Source organism: Rhea pennata, chromosome 2, assembly GCF_028389875.1.
Source record: "Rhea pennata isolate bPtePen1 chromosome 2, bPtePen1.pri, whole genome shotgun sequence".
NCBI classification, from domain to species: Eukaryota; Metazoa; Chordata; class Aves; order Rheiformes; family Rheidae; genus Rhea; species Rhea pennata.
In genome coordinates, this window is record NC_084664.1 from 97,725,807 (window position 1) to 97,748,041 (window position 22,235).

At 40.0% G+C, this 22,235-nt stretch overlaps 1 protein-coding gene across 3 annotated transcripts in view; it reads right to left on the reverse strand.

Moving 5' to 3' along the window:
* Nucleotides 1-17,656: 17,656 nt before the first annotated feature.
* The window catches only part of DSP (desmoplakin), a 40,870-nt gene continuing 36,291 nt past the window's right edge, over nucleotides 17,657-22,235 (reverse strand). For all 3 annotated transcript variants that reach the window (XM_062569992.1, XM_062569991.1, XM_062569990.1), the window contains exon 24: nucleotides 17,657-21,630. In XM_062569992.1, coding sequence (XP_062425976.1) covers nucleotides 18,436-21,630 — 3,195 coding nt within the window. In that variant the 3' untranslated portion in view covers nucleotides 17,657-18,435. The remainder of the gene's footprint in view (nucleotides 21,631-22,235) is intronic.

Below are 22,235 nucleotides of genomic sequence, written 5' to 3' on the forward strand. Positions count from 1 at the left end.
TATAGCACTGCCTGTTAGTAACATACACACAGAGAGTCCTTACTTCACATCATGCATGTGAAAACTTCCATATGTTCGGCTATCATTTTAAAATGTGGTTTCCTGTTTGCTTTCTCAATGAATGCTCTTCCTTATAAAGTCTGCGATCCATACACAGTCTGTAGGCAAGACTAGGCTAGATTTGAAATATCACTTCCAAGTACCACCCCAATATCTACTGTAGAACACATACTCACTTGTCTTATTCTTAATTCTAGTACATTTCCAGTCCTTAACACACCAAATATTTGCTGTAATGTTTCTATGCCCTTTATTCTGTATTGAGAATATGAGAGAAAAAATTTGAACAGGAGAATCCCTTAAAACTCTTTATATTACATTTATTAAATTTACATTCTCCTTCTGAGTTTTTATTTATTCTACATTCTCCTATAAACACGAGGGCAAGACTTTCAACTAATAAGGGAGGGATAGATGGTCTTCATTTTGCTAGCCAAAATTTCACCCAGAGTTTTGATCTGCAGGATGAGCAAAGAAATTGGTGCCATTCCCAAATACACCTACTGCCTTTAATAACTTTTTGGCACAATTTGTATTCTTCCAAAATGGCAAAAGAATAAAAAGACTGTTCTTTACACTACTATCAGTCTGGATACACCATATGGCAAATTTTAATGCCTCTTTAATTATTTTATTTAGGTAAGATTGTGTGTCTCCAGAAAGCATATTTTGCTAGTCAGAGAAGTCTCCAGGTTTCCAATAAATTAACTGACGAATAACAGGGATGGTTACAGTAGCCTCTCTTCACTATTACATCCAACAATTTGTTTGCAAGGGGTTTGGCCATGACTCAAAGCACAGCTCTGAAAGCAAAGAGCCAGCTGCCTATCTAACTTGGACTAATACCTGGACCTTGGGGAAGTGATGCAAGAAAGATATGTACAGTAGCGTGCTATTTTAAAAAGATATGAACAATTTTGACATTGAAGGCCTGAAAACTTCCCCTTCCAAAGAAAATAAGAGACAGAAGCCTGGACTTATCAGAAAGGTTGTTAATGCAGCTATTTCTCAAATCACAACCCGCTGCATAGTGCATTCCAGATGGTTGCATGAGATTATAGGTATCCTCTTATTCTGCAATATAATGAGGGGAAAAAATCCCCTCATCAGTTGACTCCCCAGGCAATATAGCCTTACCTCACATGTTGGCTAAATGATAAAAAGTCCTGCTAGCTCCTGTCAAGGTGGCGAGTGTGTGTGTGCGTGAAGACAGACCCTTGAGCTGGAGAACATCAGCAGAGATCCAGGGGAGCTGTGCCAGCAGACTTGGGTTGACAAAAAAAAAAAAGCATTCTCATGGGTCTATAGTGCCTTAATATTCTGTCTCCTACCTTTTATTCCCTCCCTCCCATTTGGTTTCTTGTCTCCCTCTTTGCTACCACGGACCTTTCTGTGTGCAGTTTAAAGTATGCCATAAAATGTACCGTTTCTGGAAGTCACAATGTATTATCATTTCTGTGAATGTACCAAGAGCCAGAAGACTTGTGTTTCATCACTATGTATCTGTCGAGTCTATGTGAACCATGTAGGAGGCCGGCCTCTTACATAAACACAGCCTGGCCATAGAACTGGAAGTAGCAACACCTGGACATCGTTTTTGGTCGTAAGTTTGAAATACCAGCTTAATCTGGAACTTTATCCCCTCTGCTGGGCTGGCTAGCTGCTGTGAACTGTGCAAAAACTAAAGATGAAAGCATTTTATAGTACACTGATTTCCTTCTCTTGTTTCTCAGTGTGGAGTAGGGAACAGGAGGCTCCGGACGGAAGAGCTGTCCTGTCAGACTGTCACAGGCAGGGGCAGGTCTCCAAACACAACACTTCTTCCACAGTGGGAGATTCAGCTCTAGTGTCCTGACTTACAGTCAGTTTAGTCCTTCCCTTGATGAGAAGGACAAATAATGCAACAAGCTGAAGGAACTCAGACTGCAATATCTCAAGAAGTATTTTATACTTGTGGTTACATTTCTTCTTCTTTGTGGAATTCGCCAACAAATTTAACAAACTGCTTCAATTCACTAACTGATCACCTACAGGCAGTGGGTGTATGTGGCTAAAGCACCATTTTCTCAGTCAACCTGAAGATCAGACCTCCAGATGAATGATTTGACAGTTGTTCATTCCAGTGGTTCACTCTAGAAGGGTTCATTTTACACCCTTAAAGCTGAATAGAAACAATAAGAGAGAGAGTATGAGGTTTGGCATTTATCATTTAAAACTCCAAGACCAGTTAATTCACTGTACCTTATTGCCTTTGTCCCCTGGCTCTCCAGGATCCCATTCAAGTAGAGAATTGGAAAGTTGCATCTGAAATTACTCCTGATGTCATTAATTTGGTGTGTGCTATATTTTTTTTTCTCTACCATATTTCAGCCATATGTCTCAAGTTTCTGTTTCCTAAAGAAATGTGCTGTGCTCCCCAAGCTTGTTTATAGGCCATGTTTTAAAAAGAAACACATTTTAATTTAAGGGTCACAGACTAGAACTTGAGGAAGCATCTGCATTTTGCTTTTGCAAATATTCTGTGGTGAGGCGAAGACTTTTTTGTAAACTTTCTGGAAAAATCTTTGCTTTTTGAAAATGTTTTCTGAGAAGAGTTTTTCATTTGATAATACAAAATGCTAATGCTAATGTGGGAGAAGCAAGAAAACATCAATTTTTTAGCATGATTTTATGCATCAATAGAATTAAGGAAAAAATAGCCTACTTCTCTGGCCATGTGGGCCCTTATCACTCACATATTCTTCATTTCAAGGGGCATCACTTGGTTTAATACCAAAATATTTATCAAAAATGAAAAATTGGTACTCCTTCTTAGTGCTCCAGATGTAACTCGTTTCAACTGTAAAGATCAGGGATGCTTAATCTTGAACGAAACTAATAGAATTCTTTCAATGGGACTTTAAGATTCCTGCACTGATGGTTCTGTGGGTTGTTTTCCTTTCTTTGGGGATTTTTATTGTATGTTATATCATTTATTTGGGTCTTAGAAGGTTAAGAAGTGGTCTAAGGCCTCAACACCATGGTGCCTCAGTGTCTCCCAAATTATTAAAAACAGATAGAGCAAAATATGAACATCTATCTAAATGTCTAGTGCAATCATTAGTATTGTGACCCCAATTCAGAAAAGGATGTATATCCAGAAAACAAACAAACAAACATATGTTTAACTAAACATTTGTGGGAAATACATTGAAGTGGTAGGCCTTAAGGAGATGACTAAAGTTAAACAAGGAATTTCTATGAATCATATACTCATCCTACATTCAATTTCCTATCAGTATCACAAGAAAGCAGAGCTGCAAAACCCTTTTGCTATTGAATAAAATACAACATTATGCCAGTTTCAAGCTAGTTATGCATTTCCTGTAGGTCATAAATGAGTATAATATTTCTGCCTATCTAACTGCTTCTCACAACATTTGCGTCTTTCTGCACAGCTTCAGTTGTTGCAACAGAGATGCCCAACTGGAACCAGGTTCGCCCATTGATTCCAGCCACATGAGAACAACCTGGGAGAAAATTTAAGTCACAAAGTAGTGGAACAGGAATTAGAATTATAACTTCTGAGACCGACTTGTGGTCTTCTGAAACTGTAAAAAGGTGAAATAGTATATTGATTTATATTGAATTACCAGGCCTTTGCCAGCTTCAGAAAAGGATCAGTAGTGCAAGGGACTAATGCCAAACTAAGAATCCTAAATGATGGCAGTAATAAAAGTACTAAGAGCCTGCAGAGAGTTCAGCAACACTTGGGAAACAATGAATTCGTTTTGAAATTGCATTAGTATACACAAAACTACCACTGATTTGTTAAAAAATCTGCCCTATCCTTTTTGACCTAGTTATTTCATCTCTTGATACTTTTGCTAAAAGAATAAAGAGCAGCAATGGTTCTTCCTCTGTCTCTGAAGACCCCCAGGGGTCTGCAGACTAATTTTAAGGAGTTCAAGAAATGTAATTAAGAAAAGCATCTCTATTACTAGTCAGCTTAAATAAGGCATTCAGGGACTGTTGTCTCCGTGGAAAAAAATAGAGGGTCTGCCAGTCAAAAAACTAAACCTCCCTATGTGTTCTTTATGTATACATGCCTGCGCTTTCATTTCATACCCACGTTCCTGTGGGCATTTGCACCGGCTTCCTCGTCCCAGTCACATGTCCTAGCCTGGCCAGGCTGTTGCTTTTGTGGTGCCGAGGTGTCTCCACCAGCTGCCCTGACACCGAAGCCGGCCTGGCCTTCTGCCGCGGGCGACTTTCAGCCAGGTGAACTTCCATTTCCCGACACGGACAAGCTGAGGGGCCGCTAGATGGCACTTTCAAAGCGTAGTTTTGCACACTCTGTCCAGCTAGCTGCACATCTAGACAGCAACAACAAGGTGCATGGGAAACCTGTATAATAAATGCTGTTCGCTGAAACTTACTGGGATTTCCCAAAACGACCAACATTTTCAGGAGGCTGACAAAGTAAAAGCCCCCTTTTTACTGAAGACAGAATTTCTCCTGCCCTCCTCGCTGCCCCAGCATCTTTCTCTGTGAAATACAAGGGCATTGGTATGTAACCAAGGCATATTTAGTGTAACATGAGATAACCTCTACAGCATCTGTAAGAGGAGAAACTTATGACAGACGAGATTCATGACGTAGTGGGAGCAGCAGCACCTTTTCTGGTTTGAGAGCTGTTAGAGAGGTCAGATTTCCCAGCCACTAAAAAAGCTACTGTATTTTGAGAGTATTTTCTGTATTTCTTAGCTATTTCATCTCTTCTGAGCTGCTTGTGTTAGAGGCGATGATGATGACCGAAGAGCTTGATTTTATAAACAGATGACTAAAAATTTTATTTCAGGCAGTAAGCTCTTCAAGGCTCTTCATCTTTTTTTTACGTTTCTGTGGTGCTCAGCACCATGGCAGTGCACACTGAATGAAGCCTCAAAATTCTCCTGTAATATGGATTACATCAAAAATAATCCAAACATATAAGATCACAACATGTTGCTAATCAGCCATTAGAAGTATAGTGACTACTTCTTTCCCCCAGGGCAGAAGGGAAGGGAACCTGTAACCAGTGCAGCAGAGGGCAACAATCTGTTTGGCCTCTCTCTAAGTGGGTTTCAAATCACTATAACCTTGGGACACCTGAAATACAGAAATCATTAGCTCTGTGTGCTACTATTCAAAAACTCGCTATCAGAGACTGAAAATTGTAATTTTATTTTTTCTTTCATCATTTATAGACTACTCCTGTCTACTACAACACCTGCCACTCATATGTCAATAGACAACTTCAGTCCTTTAGTCTTGCTATTTTTTTGATCTTCGGACACATGGTGCGTAAGGTTAGATGAGGTTTAATGGTTCTGGGTGTCCCAGTCTCAAGTCTTGAAGGATTTTCTGCTGATGGTAAAGCTAGGTTCCCTGCTGTTGACATCAGTGGCACAGTACCATGCCGAAACAGATGATCTGTGAAAGCACCTATATTGTGCTATGTACTTGCTTGCGCGAAAGATATAAGAAATGTAAAGCTCTAGGGCAAAGTCTCACAGTTTAGAACTTGACAGTTGAGAAAAGAGGCAGAAGCTGGTTGTATTCATGAACCAGGCAAGACTTTTTTCACTTAGCTAGCATTTCTGATAGCATATAGAAACCTCATTAACTAACAGTGTCTGCTTAGTCTGCAAGGGTTTGGGACTTTTTTGTTAGCAGGGAAGCATTTTAAGTGCTTTCCAGGGTGATCTCTTTGTGCAAATATGAGGAAAGTCAGATCTTATGAAAATATATCAATATACAAATAAATAAATAAATGAATAAAAAGAACCTTTAAGTTGTAAAGATGAACATGTTAGCATCAGGAGCTATCAGAAATAAAGTTGCATATGGATCATTAATTTGTTTTTTTTGTGTGTGTGTCTACAAATTCTGTTAGGCTTTAATTTCAGGATAATAGGCTGATGGTGTTTCTTTCTACACCAACCCTGTTTTATTCAGCATGTACTAACTGATCATTCATGTATTTTGTTACTGACTGTTACTGTTACATGTATTTTATCTACTGTCACTCAATGTATGTCTCTCAGCCTTATTTGCTGCACATAGTTTAAACCCTGCTATGAATTTGCTCATCACTTTTCTGCAGCATTCATCACTTGAATAACTAAATGCTTAATAAATCATTATTTTCATAATGTGCATGTAAATTTATGGTAAATGAGACAACAAGAAATCTTACAGTTGGGAAAGGAGGCAAAGAGAGATTAAGAACATTCCTTTTGACTGCTTAGCTTGCAGTTCCTACAACATGACTTTTTGCATGTTTAGGATTAAGCATTGGCTTACATAGGCAAGCAGGACTTTACTGGTGCTCCTGCAGAAAATTAAACACACAGAAGTCGTGAAAAAATAGTTTAAAAGTGACTCATTAGCATCAATAATAGTGGAAGCACACAAGCTCAGATGCTCAGATGCATTTACCTCTTAACTATAGGACATCTTTCACAACCCTCTGCTTGGTTTCCTAGCATCACATCTAGGGCAAAAGAGACAAATCAAGACAGATAACAATATGTCTTCATTACACAGCCTTGATCTATTTGCATAAAAGATTTGCACCTTGTACCCTCAATGAGGTAAGACTTCTTTTGAAAAAGAATAGTGGGAATAATTAAAGTAAGTCCTAGAGTAAGTCTCCATGGCTTCTCCAAAAAGCCATGGAGAAGACTGAAGAACAAAATTTACTAACTTCTTAGTCCTTGAAAGTTAATGTCGTTTTGGTGGGTATGATATGACATGTCAATTTTCTAGTTTTTTTTTTATTAATAGTGATTGGAATGCCTTATTCCTCTCCACCCTCCCAGCCACTGAAGCTATTTCTTAATTTCTTTTCTCCTTATATCTTTCCATCTGAATATACAGCAGGATATAATCAGGTAGCAAAAGACAATATTGAAGAAATATACTCACTACAGATACAAGCAGCATTAACCACAGATGACAAGACAATAATTAATGGATGTACAACATAGCCTATCCTTCAGTTTAAATCCTGAAGTTCAACAATAATTCTGTCCATCTATGAAAAGTCTCTCCCTTTTCAAGTAAAGTTGATACAATGTTCCATTTAGTTGCATTTTTCTGTGTCAAAAAAATCTCATAGTAATGTTTTTCAAATAGTTTGTATGTATGAAAAGTAAGAGTTCTACAAGTCTTTCATTAATAGGCCATTGGAAACACATGCTTCTTCTCTAAATATTGCCTTAGCACATCAGTCACTGCTCTGGTTGCCACAGCGTTGTTCTGGGACTGCAGGTGGGCAAGGTGTGATCCGTGGAACAAAACTGCTGCATCAAAATGCTCTCTGCTCTAAGAAATGATCCAAGCGTCACCAGCTCAGGATTCTGCTTCTCTGTTTAATTCTTCACTCTCTTGGCAAGTACGAAATAAACTAAAATTTATTTCAAACGCACTTTCCACCAAAGCCACTGCACTGGAGGTCCTTCTGCTCACCTGAGACTGGCTCCTTTAACTTTTATTTCAGGAGTTCCCACATCAATGTGAAGTGCAGAGTTTTACAGCCTGATTTGAATAATCATCTACTAAATATCCCATTTAAAATTAGTTGGAAATTAGGTGGAAATATTTTCATGTCTCAAGGGAGAATGCCCAGACAGACTGATAATTTGCAAGGCAAAAACTGTACCTTAAAAGTTATTACAGTACAACACATCCGACAACTGCAGAGAGGAACTTGGGTATCCTGTTCAGTTAAGCAGTTACTCCTGATGTATTACAATAGCTAGATTATTTTATTAGCTAGATAGGTAGGTATTATTATAATACAGATTACAATGACATAGTATAATACCTTATAATTACCAATCTTAACAAGAGATTATACAAATCAAGTAAATTCTACCTAGAGCTGTAAACTCTTGTTTCCTTTTAAAGCTAGGAGTTTCAGGACTCCTGGCTTTGAGAGAGTAACCTGTTACTGAATAGCTCAAAACCATTTTCTTCCTGAAGCAAAAACTGGGAGACAAGGAGCTGCTGCTTCAAATTGCAGCAGAACCCCTGATTTCTAACACATCAAGGTAACGGGAAGGTTTGACAAGTAGTTGGCATTTCAAAATTTCAAGCAGCTGTCGATGGAGTAATTAATTCATTACTCTAAGTTACGTTTTGCTATTGTTTAAAGAAAAAAAATCAGAAAATCATTAATGATGTTTTCATCACTCTTTCAATCTGTATTCATTCATGCTCAAAGTCAGCAAACGCTTCACCAAGTACATAATTTTAAGCATGTCTTCAAGCTCCACAGAGTTTTAATCAAAATTAAACCTGGAAACATAACGCTGAATTGTGCCTTCGACAAGAGGCAAACCCTTTCTCCCACTCTAATATTTTGATCTTTTAAAATTAAAGCAAAGCCACCCTTCTCATATACCAGAAGGTATTTAAGTGACCATGCAGTAAGAGTAAACTATAGCTAAGAAATATGCAAAGCAAAGTGAAAGACACTTTTTGACTTCATAGAGCATACTAGAAAAGACTCCCAAAGACCTGTCTAGCAGGACTGATGTAGCAGAAAGTGGAGATTAACAGTGTAGAGGCAAAATGTCCAGATAGAACAACATTTATATCAATGAGAATTAGAGCACTGTAGAATTTGCATTACTAAAGACCAGGGAGAACCAGGGCTGCTAAAATTCAATGATATTGATTAAATGTCAGGAAATACTCATCAGGAAAAATAACCTACGTGCACTGCTATGTACCTATAACTAGCTACAGAAAGAGCTGATCATTCATGAGAGCCTAGTTCCTACTGAAATCACATTAAGAAATGAGAAAAAAATGTTCTAGGAAATATTTTTTGGATTGAGTGTTCTCTCATTGCAATGTTTTATCTCTACCAATAAATGAATGATAACAATTTAGTTTAATTTACGTTCTTTTGTAAATAAGAGCAGGACAGTGAGGTGGATTAAGAACCGGCTGAAAGGCAGAGCTCGGAGGGTCGTCATCAGTGACGTGGAGTCTAGTTGGAGGCCTGTGGCTAGTGGCGTCCCCCAGAGCTCAGTACTGGCTCCCATCCTGTTCAACTTCTTCATCAATGACCTGGATGAGGGGACGGAGTGCCTCCCCAGCAAGTTTGCTGATGATACCAAGCTGGGAGGAGTGGCTGATCCACCTGAGGGCTGTGCTGCCATTCAGAGAGACCTGGACAGGCTGGAGAGCTGGGCAGAGAGGAACCTCATGAGGTGCAACAAGAGCAGGTGCAGAGTCCTGCATCTAGGCAGAAATAACCCCAGGCACCAGTACAAGCTGGGAGCTGATCTTGTGGAGAGCAGCCCTGCAGAGAAGGACCTGGGAGTGCTGGTGGATGACAGATTGACCATGAGCCAGCAATGTGCTCTTGTGGCCAGGAAGGCCAATGGTATCCTGCGGTGCATTGGGAAGAGTGTTGCCAGCAGGTGGAGGGAGGTGATCCTGCCCCTCTACTCAGCCCTGCTGAGGCCTCATCTCGAGTACTGCGTTCGTTTCTGGGCTTCCCAGGACAGGAGAGACCTGGAGCTACTGGAGAGAGTCCAGCATAGGGCTACAAAGATGATCAGAGGACTGGAGCATCTGCCCTGTGAGGAACGGCTGCGAGAGCTGGGCCTCTTCAGTCTGGGGAAGAGAAGACTGAGGGGGGACCTTATCAATGTGTACAAGTACCTGAAGGGAGGGTGTCAAGGGGACGGGGACAAACTCTTTTCAGTTGTCCCATGTGACAGGACAAGAGGCAATGGGCAGAAATTGAAGCACAGGAAGTTCCGCCTGACCGTGAGGGGGAATTTCTTCCCTGTGAGAGTGACGGAGCACTGGACCAGGTTGCCCAGAGAGGTTGTGGAGTCTCCTTCTCTGGAGATCTTCAAGGCCTGCCTGGATGCAACTCCGTCTAACATGCTCTAGGTGACCCTGCTTGAGCCGGGGAGGGGTTGGACTAGATGATCTCCAGAGGGCCCTTCCAACCTTACCGATTCTATGATTCTATGATAATACCCTTAAGGGATGTTCATTAGGATTTCTAGGTGTACTAACCAAGTAACAGGCCACTAGACAGAAAAAGCTGGCACTGGTAATTATGACACGTCCCAAACTGAAACACCTCAAACTGTATTTTAACTGAAGCCCTTTTCTCTTAAATTTTATATTTTTTAATTGTTTAAAATGAATTTTAATTTGTGAAATGCAATTTTTATCTGTATCTCCATTCATAGATAAAAGCACTCTCTTCAGTGAAGGTGTTGAGGCTAAGGCAAAACTAACAGTAACATTTTGCACTTGCCTGTTGATTTCTCAGACTGGAGCAGAGAAAAAAACAGGTCTGTGCAGTGTTTCAGGGTGAGGCACTGTTCATCTCTGCTCATGGAAACTCCTCTGTAATCTTCTCTTCTGGTTGGGAATGCCTAGTCTTGTTGACCTTTTATCATTTTTACTCACATTCCTGATCAGATTCAGGGATTAACAGTTCCGAAACACTGGGAAAAAATTGTAATTCCTTTCCTTCTTTCTACTCAAAATGTAAGAAGTATTTTCAACTTTGGTGTTTTGAATAAGTGACCAAAAATTAGATGGTCAAGCATAAACTTAAGTCATGGAGAAAATTATGTTACGGTTATGTTACGGTTATGTTATGGTTTTTTTCTTAATATCTTTGAAAGTATGCCTTAAAAAAAAACAGCAAAAAACCTTCATTATTAGACAGTGTTAAAAAAAGGGAGGGAGGAAGCATGTAAATTAATGCTTCCCCTCCCCCCAAGTTTATTCTCTTGTAGAAACCTTCTAGTCTGAGGTATACACCTTTCTCCTCTTCACAGTACTTTACTGAACGATTACACACATTTGTTTTTCTTTTGTAAGAGGCCTTCAGGGTTCACCACTGATTTTAAAAAGAATTCCAATTCAGGTGTTTTAGCGTTACCATGAAGCATATGCCCAAACTCCACAGATTCCAGGTATTAATACCAAGACAGGAAAAAGGTTTCTTCCTTTGAAGGAGACATTCTCATATTGTGGGTGAGTGTTTTAAGCTTTCCCTAAGAGTCAGGACTCAAGGCATTTGATATTTTTTCAAAAGATATTTTTGCAAAAGAGCAAAAGAGTAAGTCCTCTTTCGAAAAAAAGCTATCTGAAAACATTGCTTTTCCAGCCCCATACTTCTAATTTTGAGAATGAGATGTCTACAAGAAACATGGGGCTCCTAAATGAATCCTAGCAAAGATTTGATGTTAGTTTCAGCTAAATAAACCTCTGAACCATAACTGCCTCAGTAGAGGAATGTCATATTTGCTTTACAAATTCATTTGGGAGCTGTTACAGGCAATCCAGCCTCTCTTCTCTAAAAATACGTTATATACCACCAAAAGCTGACATAGGATAAGTCACTGAAGATACAGGCAAGTTCTACTTAAACAACTTATTAGGGGTGCTGTTGTTCAACTCTAAATTACAATTGCTCAATATTTTCCTTTATAAAGGATTCTTGTTGCTGTTTCTCTGAGAAATAATGCACTTTTTATATTTACAGTAAGCAATAGACACTCACCAAGAAAAAAATACCTGGCTTATAAATTTCATTATCCCTTTTCTTTATCCCATAATGCAGCACTGCATTTTGTTTCTAGATTTCATTTTCCCAAGGAATATGCTGTTGTCTCCACCTTCAGAATGAGTGAAGACACCTCTAAGATGATATGCGCCTTTGGGAGATAAAGGACAAAGAGGAGACTGATCAGTTCAGGCTACAACTCCATGGAGAAAGCAGGTCAATTGATATCTACAGTGCAGCTGGAGAAGTGTTCAGCAGTTAAGAGCACCATTTTTGAGAACGTGGGGAAGGTTTTTGATAGTGTCTCAGTGCTGCTGGCCCACAAGCACAGCCCCCATTAATCACGATGGAGCAGCGAGGGCCCTTGGAGACAGCGCCCTGGCGAGGCAACCCCAGGATGACGTTACTCTGTGGGTGAGTACCAGGGGCCTTATTCTGAACCTCGGTCCACACTTGACTTCAGCAGCTAAGTTATCATTTGCACAGCTCTGGCTGTGTATTGTGATAGCAGGAATTTATTACTTCACCAACTTCTACCTTTGGAAATACTGTCTGCTAGAAGCAGATCTGCAGTTACCAGTCTGGGCCCCAGGAACAGGGCAGCTTGTTTTATTTCAGCGCAGAAGCATGCTCTTTACACGTTTGTTAGCCTTTACCAATAGCAATGTACACTGGGTTGGGGAAGGTGCATACAAATCAAAAGCAGTAAAATATTAGTAACCTGCAACTTAGTCACACAACACCCATAAACATTTCTCCTCTGAAGTCTTGACCCCACTCTCCCGTTTCTCTGACATATAGTGTGTTACCACGTTACAGTGAAACATCAGAAGCACTGATGTATGGTGTCCCAAGCCATTAAAATAAAGATTTGTGCTTTATATTCTTTGTACTTAAGTGTGACTGTGGGACCATTCCTCCATATGAGACTAACACAGCGTGTCTGAAGCACATTTGTGTCAGAGGAATCACTGGAAGTGAAGCCTGCTCAGCTTTACCTCACAACCATATCTTATTCCCCGTGAAAGTCTTTATGCTCTTCATCCAAGGGATGACAGGGAAGGATGAGGGGGGCACCTAGCTATTGTAGGGGTGGCAACCATATGATCACATATAGTAATAGCAAATAATACTTATTTCATTTTTAAACGTCTGATGAATAAGTGTCTTTCTTCCTCGTGCTCTAACTTTAGTCCCACTGTAAAAGCCAGTAGAGCTTTAGGGTCTGTTTAGAATGTGAAATACATGAAAGTTCAGTAAGTGCCGAGTTAAGATATATATATATATATATATATATATATATATATATCTGTATAGATAGATTTCTTGCACACACATTCCCAGCCACTCTAATACCTACACTGATGTTTATTTGGACAGCTTTTCTTCTAGAATTCCTTCTGTGTTTAGGAAGCAAACATATTTTAATCAGTTATAATATTTCTGGTTGTTAGTGCTAAGAAGGAAATTCTGGTACCTTGGCTGAGCACTGAACATCCACAACTGATAACTCAGACACTGCCTCTCAATGAAGCTCTAGAAGATCATTAAGGTTTAAAATAGATGCTTTCTTTTCTTATTTAATTTTCCCCACAACAACCGCTTTCAGACTAACCTAACATTCATATACATAAAATTCACTAATCATGTAAGCATGTAGCACATACATGTTATTGCAGACTTGTATCACCAATGGGCACCGAGTGTTGCACAATTACCTTTTACATAACCATTTTCATCCCTTATTCATACTTCATGAGTAATTATGGTACCATAATGTCAGCTTGAAAATGATTTTATCTTACCTGTGATGCCACTACTAAACAGTTACTATTACATATTTATTCTTCATTTTTGACAGGTTGACTCAGACCTGGTAGGCTCTGAAGGACCCTCTGGCTACTAAAGAGCTATGGTAAATGATCAAAACTTTAATAGTACATGTAGTTACAAATAGCCTATTTCAAAACAATTTATATTAACTATCCTAGCTGTCCTCAAGTGCAAATGATACCTTAGGAGATTAATCCTTGGACATAGAATTTGCTGGTATCTAAAAGTCATCTGAGCACAAATACCAGTTGCTATGTTCTTTTATTCCCTGGCCTTTGTTAACTACTACTCCTTTTTTGTTACCAGGTGCCAAGTACTAGGCATTAAGCAAATCAGCAGAATTTTAATAGCTTTGGTTTTATCTGGTTCTAAAAAAAGAGGTTCTTTTCCCCACAAAGTGTATGTGTTTGAAAAAAATACCACTTCTGACTTGTATAAAAAAAATCATTGCATTACACCTTCAGCTTTTCTGAAGAAAGAGGTAAAGTTGGTTCTGAAGGTGAGGAAGCCAATATTTTACATTGCCTCATATCTCACCTTTAATAACTTTACTTATTTAATTATTGCATAACTATGTCATCCTTGTTATTTATAGAGTCCTGCTTTGTATTTAGCGTGTCATATTTCCCAGGCAAAGACTATCTTTTGTTATTTGTTTATATGAAGCCTACGAAGCCAAGCAGTTGAGGATGTCAATCCTTCATCAACCCTTTGAAAATTAGTTTTGACTAATTAACAGTCAATAATGAATAGTGATTTCTGTGTTTGTGTTATTATGCAGAAAAAAGGCACACTCGATTAAATGGATCTACTTTTAATTGACTGAATTCTCTGTCGTACAGAGATCCTAGTTTGCCAATTTCACTGGGTAAATCTAAACTGAAAGAAGACATGGTACACAATGAATATCTTCATTTGACATTGTTTGCTAGAATCAGCTGAATAAGGATCATTGTTAGCATCTGCTAATTTTAAAGTCAAAAGTAATAGGTATTTTTGCATTTCAGTCTGATGTTGATAGGAGTGGGGAAGGTGGATGCTCATCTACAAAGGTGGAGAAGGTATGGAATGTCATCCTAATGGCAATTTGCATTTAGGAGATTTGATCTTGTTACATTGTTCATAAGAAACTTAGATCCAGCAAGGTAAGTACTGTCAAAAGTAACATTTTATGCAAGTGGGCATTTAATCATGATAACTGTCAATACCATTATTCGTGAGAAATTTTTCGGTTCAAACACTAGTGTGTCTTCTTTTTTTATAGAAGTAATTTATTCCTATACTTATATTGTTGTCTCTCCCCCCTTTTTTTTTAAATACACTCTTGGTAGGACATTAAGAACAAAGCGAACATTTTACTAAGAGTTTACTCTTCAGATCCTCTTCTCCATGATTGTACCTCAGAGTACTTGTAAATGGAGAACCATTACAATCCCTTTCTTCCTGATGTGCCTTGGGAAGAAATAACAAGTCTGAGTAAAGGTTTAGCTTAGCTAGATAGTTTCCAGTTGTTATTCCTCTTAGTACAATGGCATGAGGACACATCTCTAGCTGTACACTTTTCTGTCACCTAGTTTTTATGTTCTAATCCTGCAAAGATTATAAGAGTCCCATGGATTTAATACATCTATCAATCTCCACTGTAGTTTTACCTGATGGATTTGCACTGGGACAGTGCAAGTGCCAGCCCCTTCTCTAGGGGTGGCCAATCTAAGGTAGTCCTTGCACTTAAGGGGACCCAGATCCTTAGAGGCACACACGTCACACAGTAGCACAACATTTTGTCCTGTGTTGGGCAGTTCAATGAAATTTTGAAAACCTTACGTACTGATTTTGCTAAACTTGGTGTCACTGACTGGCATGTGCCTTCAGATGAATTTGGAGTGACATGGGGTGGGGAAAGGGGCATTTGAAAGGGCCCAGTTTGAACTGAACTTGCCCTATTCCTTTACTATATTAAATCTGATTACAGTTTTGAGAAGTGATCATGGCATAGAACTTGCAATGTACTCACAGAGGACTGGGTGTCTAGGCTGAAGAAGTGCAGGTATAATTTAGTGAACAATAAACACCTGTGCTGGAGTAACAGCTCTCCAGTGTTTGTTTCAGGGCTTTGCTGGTGCACAGGGAGCCAAAGATTTCCCTGGAACAAGGATAGACAATAAATCTACAGCAGGACAAGCCACGATGTGTATGCCGAGAACAAATGTCATGAACATGCAAGTCTTTGCTGTGTTTACGGTCAATTAAGTTCACAGGTATCTCACACAGCGAAGTCATCGTATAGTGAAGAAGATTTAAGTGCTATATCCATAACTGCAGAACTTACTATTTGCTTACTATATATACATCCTGGCTTTACTGCTATAAAAAGAATGCCTATGTGGGACAAGAAAAATGGCGAAAATATATACATATATAATAATAAATAAATAATCAGACTTTAGGAAGGATTCCATGACTTTTAGCAGGCCTAGCTGTAAGAACAGGACTACTGAGAGGCATCTGCTCTTTTAGGTTGCTGTTTCTGTACAAGCTCAAAGGTCCGTCTTACTTGGACAGGGTAGAAAGCAGTTGGGTAGTCTCCCCTTATCAGCCAAAGGACAGGATTCAAGTGAAAAACTGTATGGGTAGACAGACGTGCTGTAGTCTTGAGGAGATTTTATTCATGACTGTAAATCAAATTATTACTATGCAGAGTGGTTATTCTGCAAAGACTGGAGTCAGGAATAACCATTCTGTAATCCAAGACTGATGAGATAATGATTTGTCAAAGGTGATGTTCTAATGCTCGTTATTCAAAGGATCACTGTCTTTTTGATGTCGTGCACTGCATACTACATAAGGTTTCAGGCAGCTCAATTCTAGCACTATTCCTTTAATTTTACTTTTATATAGGGATATCCAGGAGTTGTTGGAGAGCCTGGAAAAGATGGGTCTAAGGTATGAAACAATCCAACATCACTGAAGTCAATGGTGCCAGAAATTTCTGCAACAGCAAATAAAGCTTTTTAGAAATTATTTTTAAGATTATATAATGATTTTTTTCCTCTTTTTTGATTTTTTGGAAGTTGCCAGCATCCTTCCTATGAAACAGCACCTTATTCTTACTACTGGAAAGGTTTCACTGCAGTACTTTACTTGCATTCCTTGAAGTTGTGTAGAAAGTGCCATTTCCCTTGTTTGCTGAAAGGCTAGCAGTGTTTCCTCCCGAGTGGTGAGCTGGAAGACGGGAAGGAACAGTTCCATACCTTTTTAAGTTGGCAGTGGGCAGCCTGCTGGCTCCTTCTATCTGGGGCCTGTCCCAAGCTAAGAAATGGACCAGTGCTCAGTGGCCACAGGAAGAGAAGACACAAGCATGGTCTGAAGCCACTTCAGCCACTTTGAGTGTTCCTCAGCCAGAGCACAATGTGCTTTGTATTCAGAGACACTGCCCTCCTCCCCCTTTCACAGGGTAGTGCAGATACCTCTGGGTAGGCATTATGCTACTAGCAGCGTGATCATTTGCAAGAATTCATGTGGTTATAGGTAACTGCCAGGTCAGCACTTCAGTGAAAAGCTTCTCGGACAATTTCAATATCCAAAATAAATTCTACCTGTAAGTAGTTGGGAGTGGTGCCTGAGGCATATACATGCTTTTAGCCATGCCTGTCATCTTGAATTTTATCATTTCTATCTGTTTTAGCTACAGATAGAAAGAGGAAGTTAATAGACAAAAGTGCTAAGCACTGTTCCAATGCTGCCTAATTCCTGCAGTGTGTTCCCCTCACTGGGGTGAGAGAGAAGATGGATTTTGGTAATTCTGTCTCCAGCAGCTGAAGTGCAGCTTCTAATCTAAAAATCAGCTGCAGAGTTTTCTGAATATCAGAACTGTATCTAAAGTCTGTGCCATACACAAACTATTCTCAATTTCTGGGCTAAGAAACATCTGCAACCAGCTCTGGAAAGTTGCTTTATGCTTCTAGATGCACAGTTTAAAGAATTGGTGCTATCCTCAGTTTTCTACAGAAAATGCAGAATTGGATGTCTGTATTCATAAACATGATGGATTATGAAAAGCAGTGTACTTGTAGAGTGTTTTTTTAAGTCAAAACTAGTATTTGGTACTTTAACGTAAGAGTTCTTTCTCTAATCCTTAGGTCCAAGAGTGTTCATAGCCAAATTTAGTAAGCACACAACAAATACTTTAAAACTTTAAAAGTTTATTGCCCAGAATAGCTGACTTGCTGCAGTTAGTTTTTTGTTTTGGTTTGTTACATGGAAATTAAGCAAAATAGTAGAAAATATAGGTAGGTAGTAATAAAACAAAAGCCCAACCTAATAATAGCCCTTAATATCCATTAAACTATACTTAAGAAAATGGATAGTCAAACATAAAGAAGTAGAATATCTCTGGAAGAAGACAGAGCTTTTTGTGTTACATTATAGATTCCAAAGCCATAGGAAAGATATTTTCTGTCCACATTGTTAACATTTTTTTTCTTCTTAATAGCAAATTGAAAAAGGTCTATATGGAAAAAATTAACTACTACAAGTCTTACAAACCTCAGTTAACATCTTACAGGTTGACAGTTACAGAAAACAGAAGGAAAATGATAGAACATTTAAAATATACAGGAAATTGATTAAAAATTCAAACACCAGAAGAAAATGGCAGCTGAAACTCAAAATGCACAAATATGACCTTTTGTGTCCCATAATCTTTACTCTATAAATTTGCATTCAAGCATTTTACAGCTTTATCAGAAGAGAATTTAAACACATCCACAAGAGATTTGTTTTAGCCATGCCTTTTTTTCTTTTTTCCCCAGCAAAGTGACTTTGCATGAGTAAATAAAAATAGGACCATAAACAAGATTGGTTTAGGTTTTGCTTTGGGTTTTTTGTTGTTTTTGTTTTAGGAAAAGGGAAATAGACTAATCTAAATCATATGAAATGCAGACATATTCCCTTGCTTGGTGCTAGCGCCCAATAGACCCACTGCTGAACGTTGAGTATGAGTAAGAATATGAAGATGTTGCTGATGCATCAAAACTTCCCCTCCTAGATCCACTGCGTGAGCCCGAACGTGAACCAGAGCGAGAGCCAGAACGTGAGCCGGGTGCTGAGGAGACATTATAGGGACTGGATATGCCTTTAGATGAAACAGAGGCTGCTTCCAGGAGTTTGAGCCCAGTGATGTCCTCCACCATTGACCGATTCATTGCATCTTTGTAGGATATTTTCAGCTTGGTCTTGGGGCAGGTCAGAATTTTGGGATAGCTGCTAGTATCTTGCAATTTCTGGGCAGCACGACCATCAATCAATCCATTCCTAATGGCTTCTTCAGTGCTTATTCTTCCACGCACTTCGGGGTCCACAAGGCCTCCAGTGAGGTACTGGAATTCAAGGAACCGCTGCCCAGCCTCGTAAGGCAACCACTTTTCTTTCACCGCTTCAGCTGCTGACATTCTTTTGCGTCCACCCTTTATGCCTTCAAACCCTAAGTAGGCCTTCTGGGCCGGTTTGAGCCGTGTGGCCATATCCTGATCAATGATGCCCTGACTGATGGCTTCCTGAAGCGAAAGCCTCTGGCCTGTAGTAGGGCATATTATACCCCCTGTGCAGGCCTGAGCTTCAAGCAACCGCTGCCCAGTGATGCTATCCACAATGCCCCGTTGTATAGCTTCTGAAATGGAGATTTTCTCCAAGTTTTCTGTGTCAAATATGGCTGCAATAGGACTGCACTCCTCTGGGGTCTCTGAGAAAGAACCACTCCTTAGCAGTGAGGAAGAACTCCTGACACTCAGCACTGTGGGAGACCGAGTTACCGACTCATGCCGAAACACCTCATCGGTGCCATTGCGGCAGGAAATCATGTCTGCAAACTGCGTAAGACTTAGACTGCCAGAACGGTACTGGTCAAAAAACTTCCTCTCAACCAGACCTTTATCAATAGCATCTTGTATGTCATACTGGCTACCTGTTTTTCTGTCAACAAGGACTACTCTACTGCTACCATCTGATCCTGTAATAGTTATTTCTTCCCACTCGCACTCCTGTTCAGCTAGTTCGGTGTAGGTGTCATAATCTATGAGGCCTTTGCTGTATGCCTCCTGCACTGACATCTCCCTGTTTGTTTCTGGATCTACGATGACAACCCGGCGTTTCCTAAGGGTATTCTTCTGGGAAGTGTGCACCACTTTCTTCTTTTCTCTCAGTGGCAGAAGGCAGAGCCCTGTTGCTTCATCCTTTATGCATCTTTCTTTCAGCTGCAAGTAGGTCAAGTTCTCCTCTGTATTGGGATCAAAAAATCCTTTGGTGTCATCACTGGGATCACTGAGGATTTGGTTGAGCTCCTCATTGAAGTAGCCACGCTTGTAGGCCGTCTCTACTGGCAAGCGGTAGCTTTCTTTGGGGTCAATGATTCCCCCGGTAGCAATCTGAGCCTCCAGCAAACGAATGCCATGGCCTCTCTCAATGAGCTCTTTGTTCATTGCTTGAAACAGAGAAATGATGTTTCCAGTTTCTGGGTCTTTGTACCCAGTGACAGCTCTTTCAGCAGAGAGAAGCTTCTCTTTAAATTCAATTCCAACAAGGCCTCTTTTGTAAGCTTCCTCAACAGGCAACCTCACATTACTGACAGGATCCACTATGAACCCTGTGGCTGCCTGGGCTTCTAGAAGTTCAAGGGCTGTCCCTGGTCTTACCAAACCTATTTTCATAGCCTGGTAAATGCCAAGCTTCTCTTTAGTAGCTTCATTGTAGATACCTGCGATACAGCTAGAGCCCTGAAGGAAATCAATAATTCTCTCACTTACTTCTTCCACTGTAATTGCCCCCCTTTCCAAGTCATTCCTTGTTGATTCCATAATAATTCCAGCTTCAAAGAGTGCATCAACTGAGACAGGCTGCCTGATCCCTTGGAATGACATACTTCTCTTCTGCACTGGGAGGAGAAGCAAACCAGTGTGCGGCTCAATCCTGCATTTTTCTTTCAGTTGCATATAAGTGACTGCCTTTTTGGTGGTGGGATCAATGAAGTTCTTTGTAGAACCTTGGCAGTTGTTCAGGATCCTGTATAGGTCTTTGTCAATCAACCCACGAGATAAAGCTACGTCTTTGGGCAGGAAAACACTGTTGACAGGATCAACAATCCCTCCTACAGCCAGCTGAGCTTCAAGAAGGCGAATCCCAGTTTCTCTGTCAACCAGGTTTTTCTTGATAGCTTCAGACACCGGCACGGTTTTGCCTGAGAAGGGGTCTTTAAATCCTGTAATAGCCTTTTCTGCTGTATAAATTTGTTCTCTGTCATCAAAGTCAATGAGATCTCTGGCAATAGCACTATCCACTGTTAATATCTCATTTCGATGTGGGTCTATCACACCTCCTGTTGCTGCCTGGGCTTCTAAAAGGAGGACTGCATTTTCTGGTGTAAGAAGCTGATTCCGTTTGCCCTCAACGAACGAGTACTTCTGTTTGGGTGAAAGAGACACCCCTGCAATAGCGCCTGCTCCTTTGAGATAGGGTTCAATCTCAGCAGCAACTTCTTCCACTGACCTCTGCCCCTTCAGCAGTTTATCCAGTGTAAGTTTGTCTATTAGCTGACAGTCGTACAGCTGCATTGCTGTAATCTTCTTCCGAAGCCCAGTGAACAGCAACTTGGAGGCATCAATACCAAAGTCTTCTTCAGTCTGTGTAGACCTATGGGACCCATATGGGCGTTGCTTGAGCTTCTCAATCTCTCTCTGCAGCCTCAGACGCTCAGACTCCAACTCTGACTGGCTCTTGACGGCAGTTTCCTCCAGTCTGCACCGATACCTCTCTTCAATCCTTTTAATCTCCATCTGCAGCCTTTCAATCTCACTCCTCAGGGCACTCTTCTCCCTCTCGCTCTTCTCTTTCTCACATTGAATCTTTCTAATGGATTCTTCTGTCCGGGAATGCTGGCTCTTCCACTGATTGAGGTCATTCAGGATTTGTTGTTTCTCACTTTCCAGACGTTGCTTCAAACGACTCTCTGATTCCAGGGTAACTTTCAAACGGTTCAGCTCCTCTTCTAATCTCTGCAGCCTTGCTTTGTCTTGCTCCAAAGCGCTCATCTTTATCAGCAAGGTCTCTCTTTCTTGCATAATGTGACTATACTGATTTTTGGATTCTTGAATCCTATTGGATGCCTAAAATTTAAAAGAAGAAATAAATCAAGAGAGGACAGTTAAGAGTTATACTCTCCACAATGATTTCAATGCTATTTAGCCTGTCACTTAACCTACAGCAAACTCGACACTGGAAGGCATCCTAGGCATTACTGTGTCTTACCCAAGACAATGGATATTTGAAACAGGATTTGAAACAGCAAAGAGACAGATGTCCCTTCACTAAAGTATCTCTAGTATCACAGAGATTGTATTCTACTACCTATAGCCTTGATTTGATTTGTTGGTGATTTACTTAATTCATGATAACTTTTCAATACATCTCATAGTACATCCACACAGAGCATTCAAGATTCATTAAAAGTCTGATGCCTAGCAGATGCACACTGCCATAGTCCTACTGAGCTGGGTCAATTTATACCAGCTAAGGACAGGCCATAAATGTGTAAAAAGGAAATGCATGACTCATTTTTCTCCTTTTCTATCAGTTTCCCATGTTACTCCAAAAGATATCACCTGTGTTCCTTTACGTTTTAATTCACTTAATGTCTCCATAATGTATACATTTATACAAACTCACATACACACGTGCAGTCCGGATTAAACTGAATATGCGTTTATGTATT